General features: G+C 38.7%; 1 protein-coding gene across 1 annotated transcript in view; it reads left to right on the forward strand.

The window, feature by feature from the left end:
• Positions 1 to 23,957, forward strand: part of pth1r (parathyroid hormone 1 receptor) — a 65,440-nt gene that overhangs the window by 21,253 nt on the left and 20,230 nt on the right. The window contains exons 2-4 of the mRNA XM_074687991.1: positions 10,147 to 10,249; positions 19,078 to 19,188; positions 19,427 to 19,548. Coding sequence (XP_074544092.1) covers positions 10,147 to 10,249; positions 19,078 to 19,188; positions 19,427 to 19,548 — 336 coding nt within the window. The remainder of the gene's footprint in view (positions 1 to 10,146; positions 10,250 to 19,077; positions 19,189 to 19,426; positions 19,549 to 23,957) is intronic.

The raw sequence follows: 23,957 nt of genomic DNA on the forward strand, positions 1-23,957 counted from the left end.
GTAGCATTCAGATGAATAGATGTTTCTCTCTTGTGGAAAATTATTGAAGGATGCTCTTTGAAAGCTAAATTGAACTCTGACATTATCCCGTGTTTCATCCTTCACTGTGGTGATTTAGAGGATTAGTGCAGATGAAGCCAGGCTGTGACTACCAAAGTATGATATACCATTAATGCTACAGTGTGTGTAGTCAAACTGCATGGTCTATTACAGCTGACAAAAAGCTCTTATGGTTGATCCACATGGAAACCTATATTTTTTACCCATAATCCTCATAATCCATGCATAAAAGGACTACATTTATATGTTACTGTCTGCTGTGTATTATTGTTGCGTAACCATCGGTAGGTTAAAGCTTTTGATGAAAATTAAAAATTCGCATTCACACGGCTACTCCGTACTATGTGAATCCAATCACTTACATAATGCAGAATGGTCAGCTTTAATTTCAGAGAGCAACACAATCCCAGCTAACCCAGGCTCCATAAGATGTTTGCTGCCTCTCAAAGCTAGCACACACAATGTTTCCATCAAGGACAAAAGTGCTGTTCTTCAGCCTTACAACCAGAGCAGGGGTATAATTAGGAGCTAAATGCTGCTTTAAGTCAGAATGTGGTCTGCAAGCATTTCCAAAGAACAACCAGCCTTGTGGTTTGTGGTTTTTATCATCAAATGCAAATTGCACAGTTGAAGAGGAGTGGCACTGACTCATAGAGTTTAGAATATCCAGGAACCTCATCCGCTAAAACATTCATGTGGTGCAATATGTCAAAAGAAACATATTCGTGTTTTTTCCAGATAGCAGACAGGCCATTAAAAACAAGATTCAGCAGAGTTATAATTTTCCAGACCCCCCCCTATTTTGTGGGGCAAAAAAACATTCAAGAAAGTCCAAAACCCCTTGGGATTTAATTTTTGAAAATATGCCAACAACAAGGAAGTAAATGTTAGCCTACGGTGTAAAGAATGGCAGCTGACCAAAACAAGTACATAAAACAAACATTGGACTGTATGCCCATAATAGAGGCGCTTTACTGTGAGCAGAGTAAATATTAACTGTATATTATTTATCATCCATGTGACGAAGTGTGATCTGGAGAGGAAAGTCTCACTTAATACGACCATTTAGCTAAAAAATCTTATCCTCGACGGCTGGATGAGCGTGCAGACAGAGGCAACATTGGAAGAGTCTGAGGGGATCAGATTTATATGGTTTGTGTTTCCAGTCAAGTTGTAATCAGAGGATTTATATTGACAATCAAAGCATGCCTCAAGGTACAGAGATTTAAAACTTTGAGTTTTTCTACAGTTGCCTCTCCCCTGTGCTGGTATCGGTAATGTAATACTCAGCTTGTGTCCTGAAATTGTGTGAAATTATCCAGAAAAGCAGCATCTTAAATCTGTAAATCAATCTATCAGTGTGGGAAAAAAATGTTTCAGTGAGAAATATTTAAAAATACAATTTATAAAGGTTTTCATCAGCAAAACTTTGTCAGTGTGCTCCTTGTTTCTTTTTAAAATGCAAACATGGCCTGACCTTAGCCATTAGTCAGGTCTCAGTGGGGATGTCACAGATTGTAAGTGTCTGAAATTATGTGAAAGCTGCAGCCAACAGGAGCAATCAAACTTTTGAACGGGGTTTCGTTTTTTAGTTGACATTATCCTGAAATGAACACCAGTTAGTTGAATTATAAATGTAGTTTTATTATTATTATTATTATTATTATTATTATTATTATTATTATTATTATTATTATTATTGTTGTTATTACTATTGATACAGAATTGTAAAAAAGATCAGATGCCATGTCTTAGCGCAGCAACCTACCACAGGCCAGAGCTGAAGTCCTATTTAAAGACTGCTGCTATGATGCTACAATGCTCTACCACTTGGATCTAAATAAGCACAGATGGTAGATGTCGTTGTGTGGCACAGTTGATTCATAATTTAATGTTGAGTCGTATTTAGACTGTGTCTGGCTGATGTGGCATATAACCACTGGACTCAACCTACTCATGATCTATTTGCTTGGCTTCTAGGCTAGTTTTTGCTTCTGTTCAAACAGCTCCTACTGCATGCTTTAGCATAGAGCTTTTAAATTCAATGACTTATTGGCCAACACATAAGATTTGTACGTAAGAAGAATGGCTGGTTTGTTTAAAACTTAAGAGATAATAAGAATATTTCATATCAGCAAGTCATTGCTTCCTAACCTCACATTCATATCGCTGAATTCAAATTCAACAGCTGAGAGTGTCATAAACCACACTGTGTGCCACCATTAATCCTATTTCAAATAAGGCAAAGAGACAAAAGGTTAAATTTTTCCAACTTCAGAAATGCTTCCCAGGGCCTGAATATTCACGGTTCATTTTAGGCAGAGTCTGTGGACCGAAACAACAAAGTCTGTTTTAGGAATTGAGACAGATGTCCGCTCTGTGACACTTTTCAAGTGAATTACTCGTGAGAATTTCTGCTAGTGGATGTAATCCGCACCTGAATGTTCGCTGTTCACGCTGGAGATGAAGATGTAGTGGCTGTCTAAACACCAACTGTTTTTCTGGCGATCAGCCAGCCTCCAATGGAGTGAAGTCAACTCCTGACTCTAAGTGGTCCTCTGGTGCTGAGACCATTAAGCTTGCCTTTCAGCTTTCCAATAAACTCATCCCTTAATCCGACAACCCCCCCACTAGTGCTACAATTAGGCTTAAACACTTTGGCTGCTCTGTTGAGTGAAACACCCCAATCAATCCACACAATCCATCACTTTAAATAGACCGTGATTGATTTCCCTGAAAGAGTTATGTTGGTTTTTGGTCTTTAATGATCTATTATTGGTCACTAATCAGTTTGTGGTTGGATTAGAGTTTGATTTGTGTGACTGAAGGACAGTCTCTCGAATAATCACTGCTTAGTCTTTCAAGAAGAATATTCCTTGTCCTAGTTAAAGCAAACTACATAAGACAATGCATTTTCTATAAAGCCCACACTCACAGTCATCTGTAGCATTATGATAATTCAATCCATTTGTTGGGTCAATAGTACATTTAGCTTAACTTATTTATACCATAATTGTAAAGTTTCATTTGGCAGATACTTTTGTCCAAAGCAAAGTACAACATAAACAAGAATTTGTCTGTGCATTCAACAATCCACTGGACCTTCATATTTCTTTCGATCAAAGTCTACATGTGAAAACGTGAAGAAGGGCTGTTGTTACTCTAAAATTCAGAAACTGTCACCTTGCCGTTCTCCAGGGAGGAAAGTGTTGGATCTGAATAAGTAATTTTTTCTCCAACCTCTTGGACAGTTATAGCAATAAGCACAACCCTGAAAAGCTTCAGATATTCACTTTACACGTCACTCCTGACTGAACATGACAGCTAAGTGTGAAGTAGTTGTGATAGAGGTCAGCGCTTCTAAGACTGAGGGTAAAATGGGTTGAAAGATCCACACATGGGTTTGTGTCACATCAGCATTAATGTGTGTGTTGTACATGACAGCTGTGGTGAAGAAGGAGCTGAACCTAAAGGCTAAGCTTTCATGGTGACAGTCCATCTACATTTCAACCCTCACCTTTGGTCATGAGCTTTGGATGACAACTGGAAGAAAGAAACTTCAAAAACATGCAGCTAAAATAAGTTTCCTCTGAAGGCTTGCCGGGTTCTGCTTTCAAGAAAAAGTTAAGCAGCTCTGACCTACCAGGTTCAGAAAGGGGCTGTTTTTTGAAGTTACAAGTTGTGTGTGCAATTTGGCTCCTGATAGAACCTTGAAGTGGATGAGCTCTGCTTTGTGCAAGTCTTTATAAATGCAAAGTTTTCAAACCGAGGACTATAATCAATGTTGCAAAGAAGCTTGGTGAAAAGATGCAACTCCTTTCTATTGAAAGGCATTGAAAGGAGCCAGTGGAGGCTTTATCTGTACATCGGGGTTGACTGGAAAGATCTATCCCATCTCCCCTGAAGAGCCATAACATTTTACAGGAGTGATGGCTGTACAGGTCAACTCATTAAAATAAAAATCATTATATTTAGACCCAATAATCATTAAAGGAAGGCCTTTGTTTGCAGTTTCAGCGAGCATAAACATTCTCATTAATCTGCTGCCACCACAAATCAGGCCTGAAGAAGTGGAACTAAAAAGATTAATGCATGAACAGTGGTTTGATTTTCTATATAACGCACGTCACAATTAGTCTACTTGTTTAGAGCGGCTGTTTTGTTCAATCATGATCTTGTTCTTTCGTTTTTGCCTCATTTGTCATTGTCAGTGTTTGGGCAGTGCAGTAAATCAGAAATGGATCAGAAACAAAGTTCAGAGACTTTAATCAATACAATTTTGCCCATGTTGGTAAATAATTCAATTACTTAATTTCAGTTATTTATTCATCTGCATTTTTTTGATACCAGACTATGACTTGATTCATTTGGTATCATCTGGAGTCCTGGACTTAACAGCCTAAAGAGGTGACCCAAATAAATCATCAATATCCTAAAAAAAAATAAAATAAAGAGGATTTGTATTAACTAAAAAAAATCCAACATATTAGATGATGATAAATGTGCAGAGGTTGAAATCAACCTGTACTTTTTTTTTTTCTTTAAATAGACAATGGTGAGCCATAGTTTCTGTTTGTGTTTATGCACACGCTCTGATCACTTTAAGATATGAAATGTGCCACCAGCGAATGTCTCAGCTCTGAATTCAGAGCTTGGAAAAAGACTGTAACCACTTCTGGTGCCACTGGGGTTCAGAACTCCCTCTATCTGTTTGCATAACTTCTCATACTTAATGGTGTGTAAATGTTGGATATACTAGGGATGCATCAATACCAATTCCGGTTTCTGGTACTGGTGAATCAGTATCAGTATCAAAGTTGGATCAGTATCAGTGGGAAGGGGCCAGTCTATAGTCCCAGCTATATGCTTTTTTTCTGGCACTTGGCTCTTGGATACTTGAAAAGTTACCTTTGATGCACTTCCTTTGTTTTTTTTTTTTGCTGCATTACCAGTCTACAAGGTATAAAAATTTACAATTGAAGAATTATTTTTGTACATGCTGAAGCTTTGTTTTGCTGGTAAACACTTAAATATGGTTTAAATAAACATTAACTTCAGTAAATCCATATATTCATTTTTTGCCTTTTACCTAAAACATTACCAGTCTTATCCCACAGTAGGGCATGCAGGTTATTATTTAACACTGGTATTAGATCCGTATCTTTTTCTGAAACAGAAAAGTTGGATCACTGCATCCCTAGTATACTGCCTAACTTGTATCTGTATCCTATAATTCTATTTTTAATTTCATTTCCCCGTTCAGATTATTCTTATTTAGTACGTTAAGTTTATTGTACTTCCTAAACCAAAGTTAGTTCTATTTTATTGCATTTTATTTGTTAATTTTATTTATTTTTTTCCTTTCATTTTTCTTTTACTTCTTCTTTCATATAATGACATTAAATCCTTATTCCCAGTTATTTAATAAAATACCACATTAATCACTTTAATGTATGGTTATCATGATAAAATGTTCATTTATTGGGATATAAATTCAAGGAAGTAGAATGAGTCACCACTAAGATGCTGTACATGTAATCGGTTAAAGACATATGATCGTTACATTCTGTTGAGCTCAGCTGTGTTTTTAAGGTTCATCTAAACTTTTCAGGATCTCTAGATTTTGGGTGTTTCATGCTCCCTAATGAAAGTCTACCTCACAAGCTCCAGCAGCGGACTCTCTTACTCACTGTAGGGTATTTCAGGAAATGACTTTGGTTAACCACAACTTTCTTGAAGAACAAAAAAAAAAGAAAAAAGAGAGTGCAAGGCAGTCCACAATCAGGGCTGTTGGTCATGTATCAGAAACCCAATGTCTCCACTTAATGTATGCACAACGTCTGTCAACATTTGTAAAACCTTTCATTTTTTTCCTCTTTGGCCAAAAAGCCGTTTCAAAGTCAACAGTGCTGATATTTACTTCAGGCACCACAAACGCAAAACTTATAGAACAAAATGGGACTGAAGATTGAGCGAGTTAAATTATTCATTGACCAAATATAACAAGTAAAGTCAGACTAAACTGGAAGTGTTTGCTTCCTCTCCTACTATATAGAGTCAGTATTTAGTTGCAGTGGTTTAACTCCTATATACAGTTCTCCCAATATTAGTCTTAAATCCACGCAAAGAGCTCCAGTTAAATCCATCCAGCCGCGGTTTGCAGGAGACAAATACAAACTTGTGTTTTTTTTCAAGAGGAGTTTGTATTCTCGGCATCAGTGATGAAAACACACATATTTATACACTGTGTATTTTTCTAATTTTCATTTTGGCACACACTCGAAGGCGTTTAACAAAAAGATTACTGTGTTTTGAATGAAATGCAGTAAATAAGAATGTCCATGTTTCTCCCTGTGAGAGTCGTGTTTACTTTGGAGGTTTGGAGCCCGGCCAGCGGAGGGGGAATAGTTTTCAGAAATAATCAGGGGGCACACTTATTACCCAGGATTCTCTTCTTTAAATGGTGAATGATACTCTGCTTCGTCTCTGCGAACAGGAAGTCTGCATATGAAGGAGCCTGTTGGCTCGCTGGTTACTCCTCTCAGTTAAATGTTTGAGGGGAGCTCAAACTGAGCTGCAAAGGTTAAGATGTTTGCTCTGAGTGTATTGGCTTGAGCTACAAAGTTTGAAAAATTAACAGAAGAAAAATGAAACCATAACTAATTTGCACCCTGTGATGCACCCTGTCAGCAAACTGGCTGACATTTTGCTCAATATGGAAATGTTTTCCTGAACAAAAATGAGCCTGTTTGCATAAAGGCGCCACATGAAATATCAGCTTATGATCATATGCAACAAGAGTTTAAATTAAGCGATGCAGTAGCAGAGTAATGAGACTATCCTCTACTTAACAGTGATGATAATGATTTTGTCCCGAGCAGTTTCCATCCAAGTCCAGTGTTTTTTGATTCCTACAATTTGAGCTTCACCTGAAGTAGCACCGGCCCGTCATTCAGTTGAAAATAGCGTTGATGCCTCGGGAGCGTTCAGTGGAATATTCTAATTTGGCATAGCTGCTAGAGCAAACAGGTAGTATCTATCCTTGTTCCCCTGCGGTCCAATGTTGTTCCATCTGTGGTTGTTTGCTGTGCAAAGCCATAAACGTCTTCATTCTGTAACCTCATTCAGCCTCAGACTAGACATCCGTATTTCAGGGCTCAAACTAGAGAAAATATTGATGGACTGAGGTATTATGGTTTTGTGAGCTGCAACGACATGACAGCTCCTGTATTTGCAGTTTCAAATTTAAACACACAGAAACCCAGAAAGCTGCTCTTGCATCATGGACAATGTAAACATGTCAGTTTGTCTGCGTCTGCATCTCAGTGTGAAGTTGCTTGACTGTTCAAAAAAAAGGAACCAGACAAGGTGTGATAGTGCAGTATTTTTTAACTCTGCTTTGCTTAAAGGAGAAATGTAACTTTTTTATAGTTCACCTCAATGTTAATTTCCTCCATTGAATTTGATCACTTTATGCTTAGTAGTTTTCTGTAGGGACAGGTTTTTAAAAAGACAAACTTTATACTAGTGAAATTTTCAGAAAGCTGTCTTCCCTATTTAGAAATTTTCACCAAATTATAAAACAAAAGAGAGGTTCACACAGACTAGCTACAATATTAAAATACTGGCTAATAAGGCAACTTACACTGCAATTTTCCTTATTTGTCAACCTTTTGGCCTTGAAAATCCATGCCGTAGATTTTTTTTTTTTTTTTGAGTTTGCTTATTGGAAGTCAGAAAGAAAAGGAAAAAGTGTGAAGCTATCTAAGTTGCTGGTTTTTATCTCTCAAATGAATCTAACTCTAATACAACAAATATGACATGTTCATTTCTGCAAGTATCACTTCAAAGAATCAGATAAATTTGTGGAATCAAACTTTAATTACATTCAAGACGAATCATAATAAACCTCAAATTCCAAGAGTATTCCTCGAAAGTTATTTTTGGTAATGGGTTAGTTAACTTCATAAAATTGTTTTGTCTGCTGTTGTGTATTCTTCTTATGTAGCACTGCAGTTTTCTGACCTTTTGGACATCTAAAGGACTATTTAATCTATTCTCACAGCATCTTCTTTTCTGCTTTTGATTATCTGAAAGAACAGAGGCTAGGCGAGGAATCCTGCTTCCCAATTTTTGATGTATTACATTTTAAAAAAGTCATTTACCCTGAAAATTGACGTAATCCGTAATCCAGAAGTGTAACTAATCTTGAAGTCATGTGTAATTAACCTGGTTTCAGTTTCTCATTTCTTTCACAACACTGTGACCAAACCGGCCAAAGCTCTGTTTGTGCAGAAATACATTTCTTTGCATCCAGATGTGTCATATTTGTCTGACAACACACACCACTGTGGCACTTTGAGCAAACGTCTGCTTTTCATTTGTAAAGTTTTCTCTGCTTCACTGAATCACAAAGGGGAAAAAACAGAACAGTATTTTTAGCTGTTTCTTCAGGCACATGTGGTGTACTTGTTAGTTTGTGTTTCATTGCACAGACTTGTTGTGTTACAGCTTGGCTCAATCAGGCATTGAAAACATTGATACATTGACAGTGCAGAAGATCCTGTTAATCCGTGCACTGATCTATACTTTAATCATAGCACTCGGCTTGAATTTCATTTCCACTTTTCATGTGGCACTGGGTTAAAAATAACAGAGATCATTCCTACAACTGTCACTTTTGTGATTGCCTGGAAATAGTCCACCAGCAAACAGCGAGTCAGCCAGTGTGGCTTATTAGGATGGAAAATGTTTCCTTGACTGGAAAACCACACCTGAGATCCCCCGCCACTGTCAATACATCGCTCAAAAAAGGAGAGGAATAGTGCTGTCTGGGTGTAAAATGTTGTTTTTTATAGGAATGTAACACTGCCACGTTCACTTTTGTGGGCACACGATGGATAAAACCACAGGAACAAAAGATGGCTTCTTTAACAGCATGTGAAACTGATACTGTTGGGTCAGGGGAAAATAAGGTCTTTTATTACCTTTTTTGCTTCACAACAGGGCTAAGATTGAAAATAAGCTTGGTGCACCGCTGGGCTCTTGAACACTGTTGTGGTCAAAGCACGACCTTCAGGAGAAAGAGCAGAGCAGGCTGTCTTTCGTTCGAGACCACCCTGCTTCTTTCACCCTTATTCCATCTTTAGTAAGACTGTGGTGCAAAATTGGAGGATTAGTTCACTGACGAAAACTGGATTTAGAAGTTGCTGCTCACAGCACTATGACCAGGGATGCTGGAAGCAGCTGTGAAGAAGAAATTGTGAGGAGAATGAAAAATGCTTAACTTAACACTTGTGATTTGGTCAGTTCTGCTTTACTCACTGGTGTTTCCATCTGTCAGGACACATGGGTCGACATCATATTTTCAAGCTAACAAAACAGTAAGAATTCAACACTTGTTTATATGTTCTGGGGAGAATTTGTGGCTTTTGTAAGATTTGAAAAAAAGTAAAAGAGTTGGTTTGACACAACAAATCCCAGCACCCCACTATAGGCAAGGCAAGTTTGTTTATATAGCAAATTTCAGCATAGCAATTCAAAGTGCTATACAGGTAGAACAAATTATAGAAAACAATTAAAATTCAATTAAAAAGGAGATTAATTAAAAAGATACAATAAAACAACAACAGCAAAAACTAAATTATTTTTAAAACAGATTTTTAAAACAGATTTTAAGATAAAAATTGCAGAGCAGAATTAAAGACAAGATATTAAAATGAATTGTTAAAATGCTCTAATAAAATTATTATAGACTCAGCCAAATGTCCCACTGTTATCTTCTATAAAATACTAGAACTAACAAGTTTAAGTAGCACTTTTTAATTAACACGAGCACTTTTTTATCTTTATTAGACAAAACAAAGAGAGCAAAACTTTTGGTCATCGAGTTAATAGTTATAGGTGCCCTTCAAAAGGTTTACACTTTGCACAAACCTAACATTCCTCACAGGAGCTTTAAGTGAGAGCAGATTTTAACTTTTCAAATTCTGTTATTTTTCTTAAAGTGAGATACATTTCAAATTAATTTTAAAACTTTGTTAATTCTCCTTTTTTGAATTTTTTTGTCCTTTACTGTTTCTCCAGGTCCATGCAGATGATGTGCTGACGAAAGAGGAACAGATCGGCCTGTTGTTCAGAGCCAAACGGACGTGTGAGGGAAACATCAAGTCCAAGCACAGGGTTCCTGGTGAGTAAAACGTGCAGCAGCCTGATGAGATGTAAAGAGTTAAACACAAGATAAAGCTGAAGCTGATAGCTTTGTCTCTAGTTTTGTAGATTTTCATTTTCAACTCAATATTAGAAAAAAAAGTACTCGATAACAGCACAGGATGAGAAAGTGAAGGGATAACCAAGGTTAATTAAACTCTAGAGATTTTGAATGTGGGTGATGAATGTTAAAAATAAGCAATTTCATAGTTTTTGTTAGAGTTTTATGTTGACAATAGAAAACCTTCCCCAGGAAGTTGCTGGAGCCACAGGATCATAGAGGTCGGGTCCATCCCGAGGGATGAATGTCTGAACAAAATGTCGTGGAATAAGCTCATTCAACAACACAGACGTACTGCTGCCACACTGCCAACAGGACTAAAATAGTAACAGTGTTAGAGTCTCACATTTACGAGTTTCCTTCCCCAAGGACATGTAAAATGACATTTTAGCCAGTACATCCTCACTCACTTAACTAAAATTAGTTTTTTTTGCTATGTCACATTATGATAAAGGGATTATGGTGATTAGTTTTGCCATGACAATATCTACAACTATCAATGCTCAGGATCGATAGCAGATAACGGCCACAAACATTTTCAGTGCTGTTTGTCTACATTGAAGTGCATTATTTAGCGACACTGAAAGGGAAACACTTTTGTACAAAAAGTGGGACCATGACATAGACACCCACAAGGTCAGGCTTTGTTTGCCTTGAAGGTTTTCATTATTGTGATTCCTTACTTCAGCTGTGCTTTGTGAAGATTTCTGTCAAAGGACAAAGGAACATTTATCGCAACAGATTGGTTTTACTTGCCACAGCTATTGAGGGATATCCCCGATGAATTTCAGCAGCAGATTCAATAGTAATAGGAGTGTGATAAATCCCTGGAAGGTGACGCAGAAGAGAACCTTATGGACACTGAATTAAGATGTGTGTGCAGAGCAGGGGGACAGCGATACAATGTGGCAGGAGTAAATAGCTGCAGTGGCAAGGGAGATGTCACTCTGCAAGAATATTAAAGAGGGGGTTTTGTGCTTTTGTTAAGCCTATATACTGTCCCTCTGGTACACTTTTAGTAGCATTTCATGATTTACAGTCAAACAAAAACCCTTTTTTTCTTTATACTGGTGTTTTAGCAAAAAAATAATTTCAGCGGCTGAAACACTTTGTGTTAAGCTACTGTCTCTTTAAAAGTAGAGTCTGCAGGAATTTTCGTTACTTGTTAGTAAACACAACATTCAAACTGGGCTCCTCCTCCTTGGCTCAGTGCCAGCAGCATCGCACACCCACAGCCTCCGACCATAGCTACATAAAAACACTCACTCTCTTAGCAAACACCTGCAGCATTGCAGTTCTACGTGGGAGAGACTTCAAAGCCATGCACCTGACTTGGCATGTTAGCTCAAGCTAATCATGGGGTTGTTTGACACATACCTGGTTGGCAGAAAGACAATTCTCACACTCTTTAGCTGAGCTGCTCGCCAAGTGCCCGAAAGCAAGTGAAAGTCAAGCCAAGCTTCACCCCCCTTTAGTAAAAAGCTTTTGTTTCATTTTTGTTTTTTTTCCGTGCTCTGTGCTATGTGCACAATTGTAGCTGCTCAGGATAGCTTCCTCTACTAGGGTGACCAAGCGTCCTCTTTTGCCCGGACATGTCCACTTTTTACGTCCTGTCCGGGGTGTCCGGGCGGGTTTAATAAATTCACGAAAATGTCCGGTGTTCACTAATTTTCATAGGACCATTACGCGCGTCCGTAAATTGACCGGCGCTTGCAAACAATACTATCATGCGCATCACTAACCGAGAGGCTGCCTCGTGGGCAGGTCTGTTCTGCGCGTGCACACACACGCATAGAGAGTGAGAAGATCAGAGAGAAGGCGAGAGAGAGAGACATAGACAGAGAGCGGGGAAATGGGGGTTGTTTAGACAGCGGAGCGTCTAAACGTGCAAAGCTGGCACATATGTCTCAGTGTCCAATAAAGGTGCTGGAGATCTCAAAGCTCACATGGACACCGAATACCAATGGCATTTCATACTGTAAAACACCACAACAGCTACAGGTCCATGGATTGCACCAGTGCCTTGCTAAAAAAAAGACATTTCCTGACTCTGACGGTGCTAAAAAGTTTAGGAGTGCTGGCACCAATGCCCGGTACCTGGCAATCGGTACCAGTACTCAACGGTACAATTTTTTTGTAGTTATGTGGTAAAAAATATCAATTTCTTTAACAATATTATATATATATTTTTCAATTTAACATATATGTCCTTCAGTATATACCCTTGCAATGCTGTGTTCATGTCCATCATGGAAAATCGACTATTCTTTCACTTCCTCACAGTCACAAGGATGTGTTCAGGTACCCAAACGTGGTACCTTTTAATTTTACATGAATCGGTACTCGGTACTTTTGACAGAATTCGGTCGGTACCTTTTGAAGTACCTGATTCGGTACCCATCTCTAGATGTTATAGCCCCCCATTCTGTTGAAGTCACTCATGAAGCACTCAAAAAAATCCAGTACAGACGGGAGTAACCACGGGGCAGTGAAAATATTAAGAATATAAGAAGCCTGTCTGAATTTGTGCCTCGAGGCCAGTGCCGTTGTCCTCGTTTTTGGAAATCAAAATATGGTCACCCTATCCTCTACTCACTTACCAAAACAAAAGTCACTTGCACACTGGATGCTCTGTGATTGACTGATGTAACCACCCTCACAGTCTGCCCAGAAACGTCCAGATACAACCAACACATCAACACACAGACTGAAGAGAGGGCAGACATAGACACTGACACACGTGAATAAAAGCCTGTGGGAGACGGTTGAGCATGATTATTTCTGTAAAAGTTGACATCTACCTTTAAGACACACTGCTCCACAAACCGCTTCCCTCTGATTGGTCAGACCTCTGGAGGCCTGTCGGGGCAGAGTTATGGACAGTCCTTGGTGTTTGAGATCCTCTCCAAAGTCACATTAACCGGTTAGGAGATCCTTATGACATGACCTCATACTTGATGTCCATCTTTAAAATAGCATAGCGCTCCCTCTTTAAAGACAGCAAGGAGCTATGGGGCTAAAGTTTCAACTAACAGCCAATACATGTTATGAAAAGAAAGTGACTGAAAGTAAGTAACCAGTTGTCCTGATTGAATGTGATTGGGTGCTTCTTTCTACGTGATTGTTGATTACAAATGCTAGAACTAATCAGCCGATTATTGTGCGCGCAGCACAGCTCTGCCTCAGCTAACCTAACACTTTTTAGGAAATGTATCAGCTAAAAGTGGTACTTAACTCTGATACATTTGTATTACAACCCCTTTGTGTTTGAAGCAGCTCTTTGAAACAACATTATATAAATCCTCTGTTTCCTTTGTCCTCCCTGTGGCTCCCCAAAGACTGGGATTGAATGTGAAGTTGATCCCGGGGTGAATTTGTGTGTTCATGGGTGTTCATTTTCCAGGCGACCCCAGCATCAACTATATCCCATTGTGGTTTCTGTCTTCTACCCAGTTGATTGTTCAGAGTCGGATTCTGAATTCCACAGCCAAACCAATCGTATTATTTTCTCTTTAACCCCAGTGCATTGTGGTCACACTGGATTTTTCGACCCTCCAAATGATACCCCCTTGTAAATGAAACACATAATTAAAAATGTTTACTTCCCGGCTAAGAACACAAAGGCTTTTGTTGACCATTACCGCTGGTTACATTTGGTATTCCCCAATTTTTTCATGGTTTGAAACATGTCCACAAATCTGAATTACATGGAAAAAAGAGTTCTGCTTTTCAGAACTGCAGGCGCCAAACAGCAGCTTGTGTAAGATGTCAGAGGTTTACATAACAATGCTGTGTTTTCTCTCAAAGCCTATTTAAGAGGATACTATCAGAGATACTAATGCAGAGCAGCAGGTCAAACATTATGCCCTTCTCAGATAAGAGTCTGCTGCTCCTCTGACCTCCATCAGGCTTAATGCATCCTAACATGTGGTAGGGATTGAACAGCCTGGTGTAAAACTCCAGCATGCACCACCAAGCACAGTCACTACGTCTTCTCAGTTATACAAAAAACTGTCTTTGATTGTTTTCATGCAGAGTCAGTTCAGAAGCTTTCCACTGTTTTTGATCTGTATGCTGAATTTGAAGCTGTGGCTAGCTACTTATCGGTTTGCATGACTACTGAAAACTGCTGGACTGAATCTTTCAGAAGGTTAAAAAAAAAGCTCAAACCCTCAAAATACATTTGTGCAGTATATTCATAGAGGGGGAAAAAAGCGTGTGATTAAAAAATAATTGTAGTTCGTGGATGGGATATTTTCTGGAACATTTCTTTCAGATCATCAACTAGCTTTCTAGATGTTTTCACATCAGTCTTCACATGACTTGAGTTTTTGAGCTGTCAGAGCAGAACGCTATGGATGAATTACTTCACTTGAGACAACTTTTTATTCTTTAGTCATTCACCCTAATTCAGATGCTCATTAGCTGCCAGTAAGTGGTTGCTAGTCTTCATGAGGTCCACATCATTGATCAACATCCCAGCAATGGCCTGGCCTATCAGAACCAAAGAGGGAAAGTAGTTTATATGTGCTCAGATATAATGAAAAATAACAAAATATGAAAAAATATATATTATAAGTTGTGCTGGGCAAGTTAACGCGTTATTTTTGCGTTAACCCGTCAATCTATTATCGGCGTTGAATATTTTATCGCACATAAGTGCATGTTGCTCACATGCTTTTATTTTGTAAATGTCTGTTGCTGACCGCGGTGGAACCGGAAGTGAAATTGGCGGAAAAACATGATGAGTAACCAAAACAAGCATGGAGAAGAGGGGCAACGCCACGGAACTCAAAGGCACTCGCCGCTTAGTGTATCAGTCCGCGCGCACGGCGTGCCAGATATAAACAAACGCAGGTAGTCTGCCAGGACGAAGAGACACGATGAGAACTAGAGCCTTATTTAGCGGTGTTTTTGTGTGAAAGTAACGCGCTGAAAATTCTCTAAATAAAGCGTGAATGCAGACCGATATCAGAGTTTTTCGGTGGGAGTCCGTTTATTTGTGTTTTTGGTGAAGTAAAATATGGCCCCATCTGAGTGCAAAGGAAACCGTCTGATGAGCAGGGAGGAGGTGTTTGGTGCGAGCGCCCTGGGCTTCTGCTGCACAAAAACACTGCTGTAGGGGTAATTTCTGCCCTAAACCTTGTTATAGGACCCAACTTGTTCCATCCCGGAGTATCACTTTAATGCCCTGACAGTGGCAATAAGCTTTAATTTTGTATTTACATTTTGTAAATTGGATTTGCACTAAATATGTGATTTAACTATTACTGTATAACAAGTACTGATTTAGTGTTTGCATGACAGATGTTATGGCACTTTCACAATGCGATTAATTATGATTAATCAGGGAAATCATGCGATTAATTACAATTAAAAGTTTTAATCGTTGCCCTAAATAAAAGTAAATGAATGAATAAAACTTGGGAGTTTGAGAACATTGGATGTAGTAATTGAGAGAAAAATGGGTGTAAAAACATAGAAAATCTCAAATATATATATATGACACAGGTAGTTGCAGAGGTCTATATGGTCTGTTCCTGGCATGGCTCAGTGTCTGTGCATCAGGGAGGATATTAGCTCTGAATCTGGACTCTAACGAGCCCATCAGGAGCTTCTGTCTGATGCTCTCAGGCACAGCAGAGCTGACCCGCTTACCTGATGATGTGGACACGCATTGAATGAGACTCATTCTTCATCTCATAGCTGTTTTCTGACCTTGTACAAAAGGTTGCGTGGTTGTTCATTCACCTCACAATTCAGAAAGACTTGAAACAAACATATTAGCTTAATAATGGCAAAGATAATAACCTCTGTGATTGAGCTCTTCGCCTGATTGTGTTCACGTGCACTCATTCTGCCAGTTTAGGTTTGAGATTTTCTTTTTTAATATCATGTGAGTTGCTTTTAATTTGCTTGATATGAACTTGATTTTGCACTGCGGTGTGTCGTCTGGCTGTTTGTTCATAATTATGCAAAGTGGAAATCATAAAGATCTGGGTCACGGTTTGTTTGTGATGCTAAACAAGGTTAAGGAGAGTGTTAAGATTTCAGATACCAGAAAGCTTTTTTGACTCTTAGATGACCCATGTAAGTGCTATCCTTGTAGTGGTTGGAAAAGTGGCTGCATTCACAGATTTTTGTCTCTTATTGCAGCATAGCCTTGAGGTTAACTTGGAGAAAAGCTGCTTACGTGCATTAAGTGGTGGTAGCAGAGCTGTTTTCTATCTGGTTTTTTTTCTTGTTTGACCTCCCTTGGAGTTTTTTTCTGGCACTGTTAACCACTTGTTCTCTGATCTATTGTAGGATATGGGGGATGACTATTTTAAAACACTAGTGTGAAATGTGGGATTTGCTCTGAGTAACGGATTGATCCTGCAATTATAGGTTCACTAAGAAAACATTTAATCCCGTGAGCTTAAAACCTTGATCATGGTCACATTTCAGCATTTAATCTACTTGTTTTTATTTCTCATTTATGCTTTAAATACACAAAAGTCTCCATTACGTGGCTGAAACAAGGTTTTCATTGAGGGAAACACTGAGGTTTGCCTGGAGAGGACAGTGGAGGGATGTGGGTTCAATGCCCCAGACCTTGCAGTGTGAAAATAGCTCAGCCTTCAAGCTTGTGGTCTGGGTAAAGAACAACATCAGCAATCATTATAAAAAGGGTTGCATGTATCAGGAGAAAATGCAGTATGTGTTTTGACATCTGCAGGTCAGAGGCAAATGAGTTGGGGGTGAAGAAAAGCTTTTTTAAAACCCCCATTGACATCACTAATACCAAAGTCCCTGCGTAGCCACGTTTATATTTAAATGTGGTGAAGAAACGTACGGGAAATTATACGTGTGTGCGCTGTTTAATTTCAGCCTGTTGGTAGGTGGTCCTATGGTAACAAAACCTAAAGCAATTCTACTTTTACTCTCAGGATGTGTGGTCAGTGTGATTTTCAAAACTAAACTCCACTTTTTTTCCCTCTCCCACCAAACATCAGTCAGAGTCAGTCAGCTCCGCTCAGTCTGCTCTTTAATTTTGCGCTTCAAGTGACAAGCAAATAAAAGGCATGTCGTCATCGCTTCACATGTTTCTCTGCAAGTTTGATTACAGGAATGAGAAAATAATGGATCGACTGCAAAGAGAGGATAGTTTTAGTTTTATCCTCAGCTACTTATTAGTGGTCACAGTGGGGCAGATGGTTTCAATAATACAACATAAAATGCCAAACCATGAGGAAGGCGTTTGCCAGGAATCTGTGGGGAAACAGACTTTGCTCCCACTATCAGAGGGCTGAGCTCCAGGGTTTGGCTGACAATTATGGGGCTCTTTTCTTACAAATGGCTTTTTTTCCCCCTTTCAAATATGTATGTCTTTGTTTGAACCATGTATAGATGTATTATTACACTGAATTATCCCATTTTCTCCGAAAATAGATGAAAAGGTTTCAGGGTTCTTTGGGGGGAAAACTCACCATCAGCAGTCTTGATGAGTCTCTACAGAATAGTTAAAACAAAGAAAAGTTCCCAAGGCAGCGGTTGCCTTTAAAATTTTCACCACATAATGTTCCAGTTGAGCTGAAGGATTTCTCTTCGTTTATTCAATAAACTTTCTCTGTAACTGAAGCAAAACTGTAGAGTATTATTGTAGGATGATACGCCAGATGATCTCTTCAATAAAGAGGTTGACCTGAAGAATTTTCTAAATTTGTTTTTTGATGTTACAATGTAATGGGAAAACATTGTTCAGAAATTCAAGGAGTTATTTCAGAAGACATGATTATAAGTTTGTGGGCCTGTTGCATATACTTAATTTTAAATTGAATTCTTGCTATTCACGTACTATAATATTTATTTTTCCAAATGTACTTTTTTCATGTTTATCTTTTAATGAAAGAAATAGTTTTTTGTTTGTTTTTCATTTTATCTTTTATGAGGGAAGGTTTTTCATACTTCTCCTGCACAAATTCAATCAGTGCTGTTTTTTTTTCGCTTTTATTTTCTTCTATAAATAGTTTTTGTGTTGTGCATGTGGACAAATGAATTGTGAGGATTTGCTATTACTCTTTTTTTCTTTGAAACCAATTATCACAGTTTTCTGTCTGCGAAAAAAAAAAAAATTTACAAATGCAAAACCAAAGAATGAACTCGAAGAGATTTTTTTTAATGTGTTTTGAATAATTGTTCATTCTCTCCCTCACTAAGTTCAGTCTTAAGCTGTGAAAACAAAAATATAATAGAAGGAACAACTCTTAATTCAATAAAGCATTCTTCTTGTTTATGCATAAAACCCTACAATGCAGCCTGTGTTTGAGAGACTTTTATAAATGAAATCCATACTGAAACTACTTCAGCACAAAGTAAAAAACAATGTGTTCCTGTCAACAATACTGGCAGTTTTGGAAACTTGCTGTGATTTAGAAAAAGCCCTGATGAACAGATTGATTCAATGCTTGCTGGTTTTTAGCATGCTGGGAATTCTGTGATTGCTAATGCAAATTATAAAAAAAAAAACAAGACGTGAGTTTGTTCTCGTACATGCTGTGCTTCAGAGCTAAATTGCAGTCAGGCGCATCACATGTTACTATACTGCTGTACATTGCTCATTTGTGCAGTTTAAAGTTCATACACTTGGCCTGGTTTTTAAAGGACAGCAGCAAACACACAGCTCCCTGCTCCTGTACAGGCCTGCAGTCATTTAATGCTGAGTATAAACAGGACGGGCTCAGTCACTTCTGCTTTTGTCTCCTCAGATGGTTTCTGCTCACCAGAGTGGGATGGGATTGTTTGTTGGCCTGAAGGAGCTCCAGGAAAACTTGTATCCACAGCCTGTCCAGAGTACATCTACGACTTCAACCACAAAGGTGAGGCTGGTAACAGAAAGTCAGCCCCGAAGCGTGTTTTTACCCCTAGAGAGAAAGAGAGAAAGCACTGAGCCTTTTCAGCAGCTGTAATATCCACACTCATCACTAAACCCTCTCTTGCAATATGTATATATCATTATGCAGATTTAATTTAGCGGGCTGAGGATGAGTGCCTTTCCGTGTTGACAAACAACTCACAGGATGTGTAATTAAAAATGAACTTTTCCGTCGTGTGCAGGTTTGGCATACCGTCGGTGTGACTACAACGGAACATGGGAGCTGGCTGGAACCAACAAGACGTGGGCAAACTATAACGAATGTGCAAAATTCCTCTACCCTTACAACTACAGCCATGAAAAGGTGAGGCGCATATAATCACTATTTAGACGCCCGTTGAAACACTTCCAGCTTCTCATCCCACAGTAATTCAGAGCAATGAACATATACACGGGTGAATTGTCACACTTTATATTACAGTCTTTTTAGCATCTATTGCACTGTTTTTAGCCTCCAATTACAATCATTTGTATGTGCACTACACATTTTTGACCTACTGTTTCAGTAATGTACAGTGTGAGTAAACTTTAATCACGTTTAATAAAGTGTCCAAATAATGACAGTAGGAGGTAATGACAGGATGGCAATGTGGTCGCTTTGTGATAATGTTAGGTTGCAATTAGGTAAATGTCTGCTCAAACATAAACTCAAAACAGGCCTTCATTAGTTTTAATTGCAAATTGTGAAACTTGCCAGGAAGCATTCCATTCAGAGGATACGCGCGCCCACAACTGATGACAAAGCTTTGTAACAGCGCGAACTGTAACAACATACACAGATAAGAGGGAATCTGGACTCAGCAACAATACTTTTAATTAACAACAAAAAAAATGCTGCTAAGGCGTAATGCTCCTTTAATGTTTCCTATTCTTTCAAACATGCTATCTCAAGAAAACCAAGAGGAGACTTCTTTATATCAGGCACAAATTTTTCATTTAGCTTAAAAAGACTCAAAGGTCAAAGGTCAAGCTAATCAATATCCCAGAATAACTGCTTGCCGAGGGCTAAATAGTTTGTCCTTCTGTTAAGAGGCAGTTTAGTACCAATTTCAAATAACATAAACTAAGAAACAATGGATTTTCTGCCAAAAATTGAAAGGTCACTAATACATAATGGTCCCAGATAAGCAGTTTACTTTCTATTATGCTGATTGAAGGGAAATATCTCAGTTTCCCTTTGAAGCTTTTTTTATGAACATGATGCAAATGTCCATTTGGAGCACAGATTGAACATACCCTATTGACTCAAGTATTTTCTGTTTTGTTGTTTTGTTTTGTTTTGTATTTCTATGAAAGACATCTGAAAAATGTGACGGCCCAATGCCAACATTGACTCTCAATGTTGGTCTCCACCATTTATTTGTAAAGCCAGTAAGCCCTTCATGATAAAGGTCATGATTTTGACATATTGGTTTGTAATGCAGCAGAAATATCAAACAAATCTAAAACGGTTGAGATACATGGTGTCACAGTTTGTAAGGTCCAAAGATGTCAGGTCTGGGAGACAAAGTTCTTGCAGTCCAGCAAAGTCTTACCATGATCTTCAAAGCAGCTGATCTAAGACACGGGCAGGAGAGTGTGTGAACGTTATGAAAAATAGATCAAAGCTTTACCCATGACCAGAGCATCATCCAGCTGAGCCATACGGGCTACCTATAGACAACACACAGAGAGAGCTGAATAACAACTAAAATACAGAGTTCTCCTCCAAACACATCTGAACAAAAGAGGTTTCCTCTTAGACTCAAGTAACTAGTTGTAAATACTCATTAAAACATACCCGGCATGTATCTGTGCAGTGCTAGGGGGATGAAAGATGGAGAAAAATGCTGCACAAAAGTAGGACAGGGCAACGGACAACTGGGAAGTAAAAGAGTTAGCAGTGCAGCAAGTCTAAAGTTGCTGAGACCAAAAACAATCTTAAATCCATAATTTGACAGTTGGCGGAAGCATTAAAACCCCTTATCAGCTCAGTTGATATTTTTTTATTTGATTTATACTTTTAGTATTAAAATGTTTAAGTTATAAGTGCTACATTTACACATCATCACATTTTATTCCATTTCAAATTCAATCAGAATTGATGTCTTTAAAAATGTTCTCTAAAGATAAGCCTTTCTATGGAGGTTATGCTCGACCTGCAGGAATGAAAAAAAAATCAAGGTTATTTTAACGTTTATTGTATTGAGGGTAAATATGTGCATCGCAAGTGCTTCTCTCAGAGGCGTAGTTATAGTTTGAATCTGTGAAAAGGCAGCACTGCAGTCTAAAAGATTATGGAAACAGATTTATTTAAAAGCTGTCAAAGAGCATAACTTGAGTTTAAAGATGAGGTGAGATATTCTGTATCAGTCCCCCATTGGGTGGCATGACAACACACCTTCAAAGTTTGAACAGAGGCATATCTTCAAAGTGAAAATAAAAAGGTATAAAGCAGATACGCACACCATGGACACTTCTTACTAAGGCTCTGGGTTGCTAAAGACACACAGTATGTACCGTGATGGTATGGTGCATTGATATCGTGACATGATATTGTCACTTATTTTATTGTATGTCCCTATTACATCTTTTTTCCAACTGCTGTATTATGTAAAGAGCAATGGCACCACGGAATAAAGTATTCCTGGTTCCTAATTCCTGCTACAGAGTGGCCCAAGAATATACAGTTGTCATGATATAATTGTAAAGCAATGAACAAGAGATGTCTCGAGTATCTGCTCTTAGAATTAGTTCTGATATTAGACTGTCTGATTGCAGATGGAGTGAGTGACCCACACTTGCGCCTCTTCTCACAGGGTGGCTGTCTCAGTCTGTTGCTGAAGAAGCTGCTCAGTCTGGAGACATCTGCCTTGCAAGAAGTAGTGCCACTGTTTCTTAATGAGCATGAACACAAGACTCTCTTTCAAACAAAATTCAGCCTTAAAAATAATGTTTTCTTTCCCAAACTAATCCTCAGAAGGATTTGAAACTTTCAATCGTGGCTGTCTTATATTCGCCCCGCTAAAGTGATTAAAACCCACTGTGACCTCACATTTATCCCATTCTTGTGAATGAGTGACCCAGCAAATCTGAAAGGGGAAATATAAAACAAACTGTTTTTTAAATGAATCAGCTGTGAATGTCTTGTGACAAAGCTCCATTCAATTATATCGTACATATAACCCAAAGCTTGTCAGGTGGAACTTTCCACTCCACTTTTCTTTTGCCGTTGATATGACTGATGAAAATAACTGTGTATGACTGCAGTGACAGCCAATTAGGAGGGGGTGCTCGTGTTATACCTCCCTTATTTGTTGCTGCTGTTATCCTATCATAATAATTCAATGATGCAATGTTTTGTCTCTCATGCAAGCAGAAAGTGGAAAAAACAGTCTAATGATAGGGGAAACTGGGGAGAAAAATACCTCATAATGAGAGTCACGAGATTCTCCCACGTTCCTGCTTTTGCCAGACATCACGCTCTTACTGAATTAAAACTTTCTATTTAAAAATAACCACAACGCCTTTTTTCCCAAACTCAAACCACATTTTTTTTGTTTTTTACTGTCTATTGTTAAAGCATTATAATTAAGCTTAACCATCTGTAACATAAATCAGCATGAGAGAGTCAAACCTGGGTTCATAAATACCAACAGCACTGACATCACCGTTCCAACGCCGAGCATGTTGAGAAAACAGTTTTGTAAAGCAAACGCAGCAGCCTGTAACTCCCATCATCCCCTGTTAGACTGAGGGAGGTGGACGTGACTCTGCAGTGTGTCTTTGTCTCATATTATGGGAGTCTTACATGTCATAACACATGTAGTGAATAGGACCACTGGGTATTGTACAAAGAGTGAAAACAGAGAGACCTTGGCTATGAAAGAAAAACTAACACTCTGCTGTTATTGTGTGTGAATTAGTTTGTCTTGCAGTGTGTTATACACAGCTATAATACAGAGGATTTTTACAGCGTAGTTATGGAAGCATTATGTGGAGACAATCTAATCTTATATGAATTATTGAAAAGCCTTAGGATGAAAGAAGAGTTTCATCATTCAAGGCTTATTGTCAAGTTTCAGGCTGAGGCGAAAGAGTAGGCTCATTCATAAAAAATGGTCTCTCCAATAGACTGTTGTATACACTTTAATGGAATTTTCTAATGAAACAATAAAAGCATCAGCTGTAACAGACACTTTCCTCTTCCCTGCTGCCATGTGCAGCAGAGGATGTGGGTATAACCTCATCATGGTGCCCTTCAATCTCAGTCTGACATCAGATGTTTGTGTTGATGGACTCCAGAGAGAGCGGCTGCAGCAGTTAATGACAAATACATATGCACAAACGAAAGCCACACACATATCAACTGCCACACTGCCAACCACCACCACATCTGAGACACAATTTTTTTTTTTTTTTTTTTTTGAGGGGTTTGTTTTTTGGCTCAGATTCCTGATGCTAAGTGATAACAGCAGTGGAGGATCTGGTTACATCACACAGGGCTCTTGGCCTCTTGGTGCTTGTTGACGCACAGAGAGGTCTGGTTAGTGGCTCTCCTTACAGTGTCCTCTGGCTGCCAGCTCACTGCTGGAAGATCAAACTGCTCCACCCAGCCTTTCTCAGCTCCACCACCCGTGTCAAATGTTGTTTCCATCAGTTACTTCTGGGTGCTTGAGATGTTTTGGTTGCCAAGAGGCAACATTTTGAAACTCACTGATGCTTACATGTTGT

This window comes from Halichoeres trimaculatus, unplaced genomic scaffold (assembly GCF_033239565.1).
Source record: "Halichoeres trimaculatus isolate MK-OKI-2021-1 unplaced genomic scaffold, fHalTri1.1 fHalTri1_scaffold_15, whole genome shotgun sequence".
In the NCBI taxonomy this organism is placed as follows: Eukaryota; Metazoa; Chordata; class Actinopteri; order Labriformes; family Labridae; genus Halichoeres; species Halichoeres trimaculatus.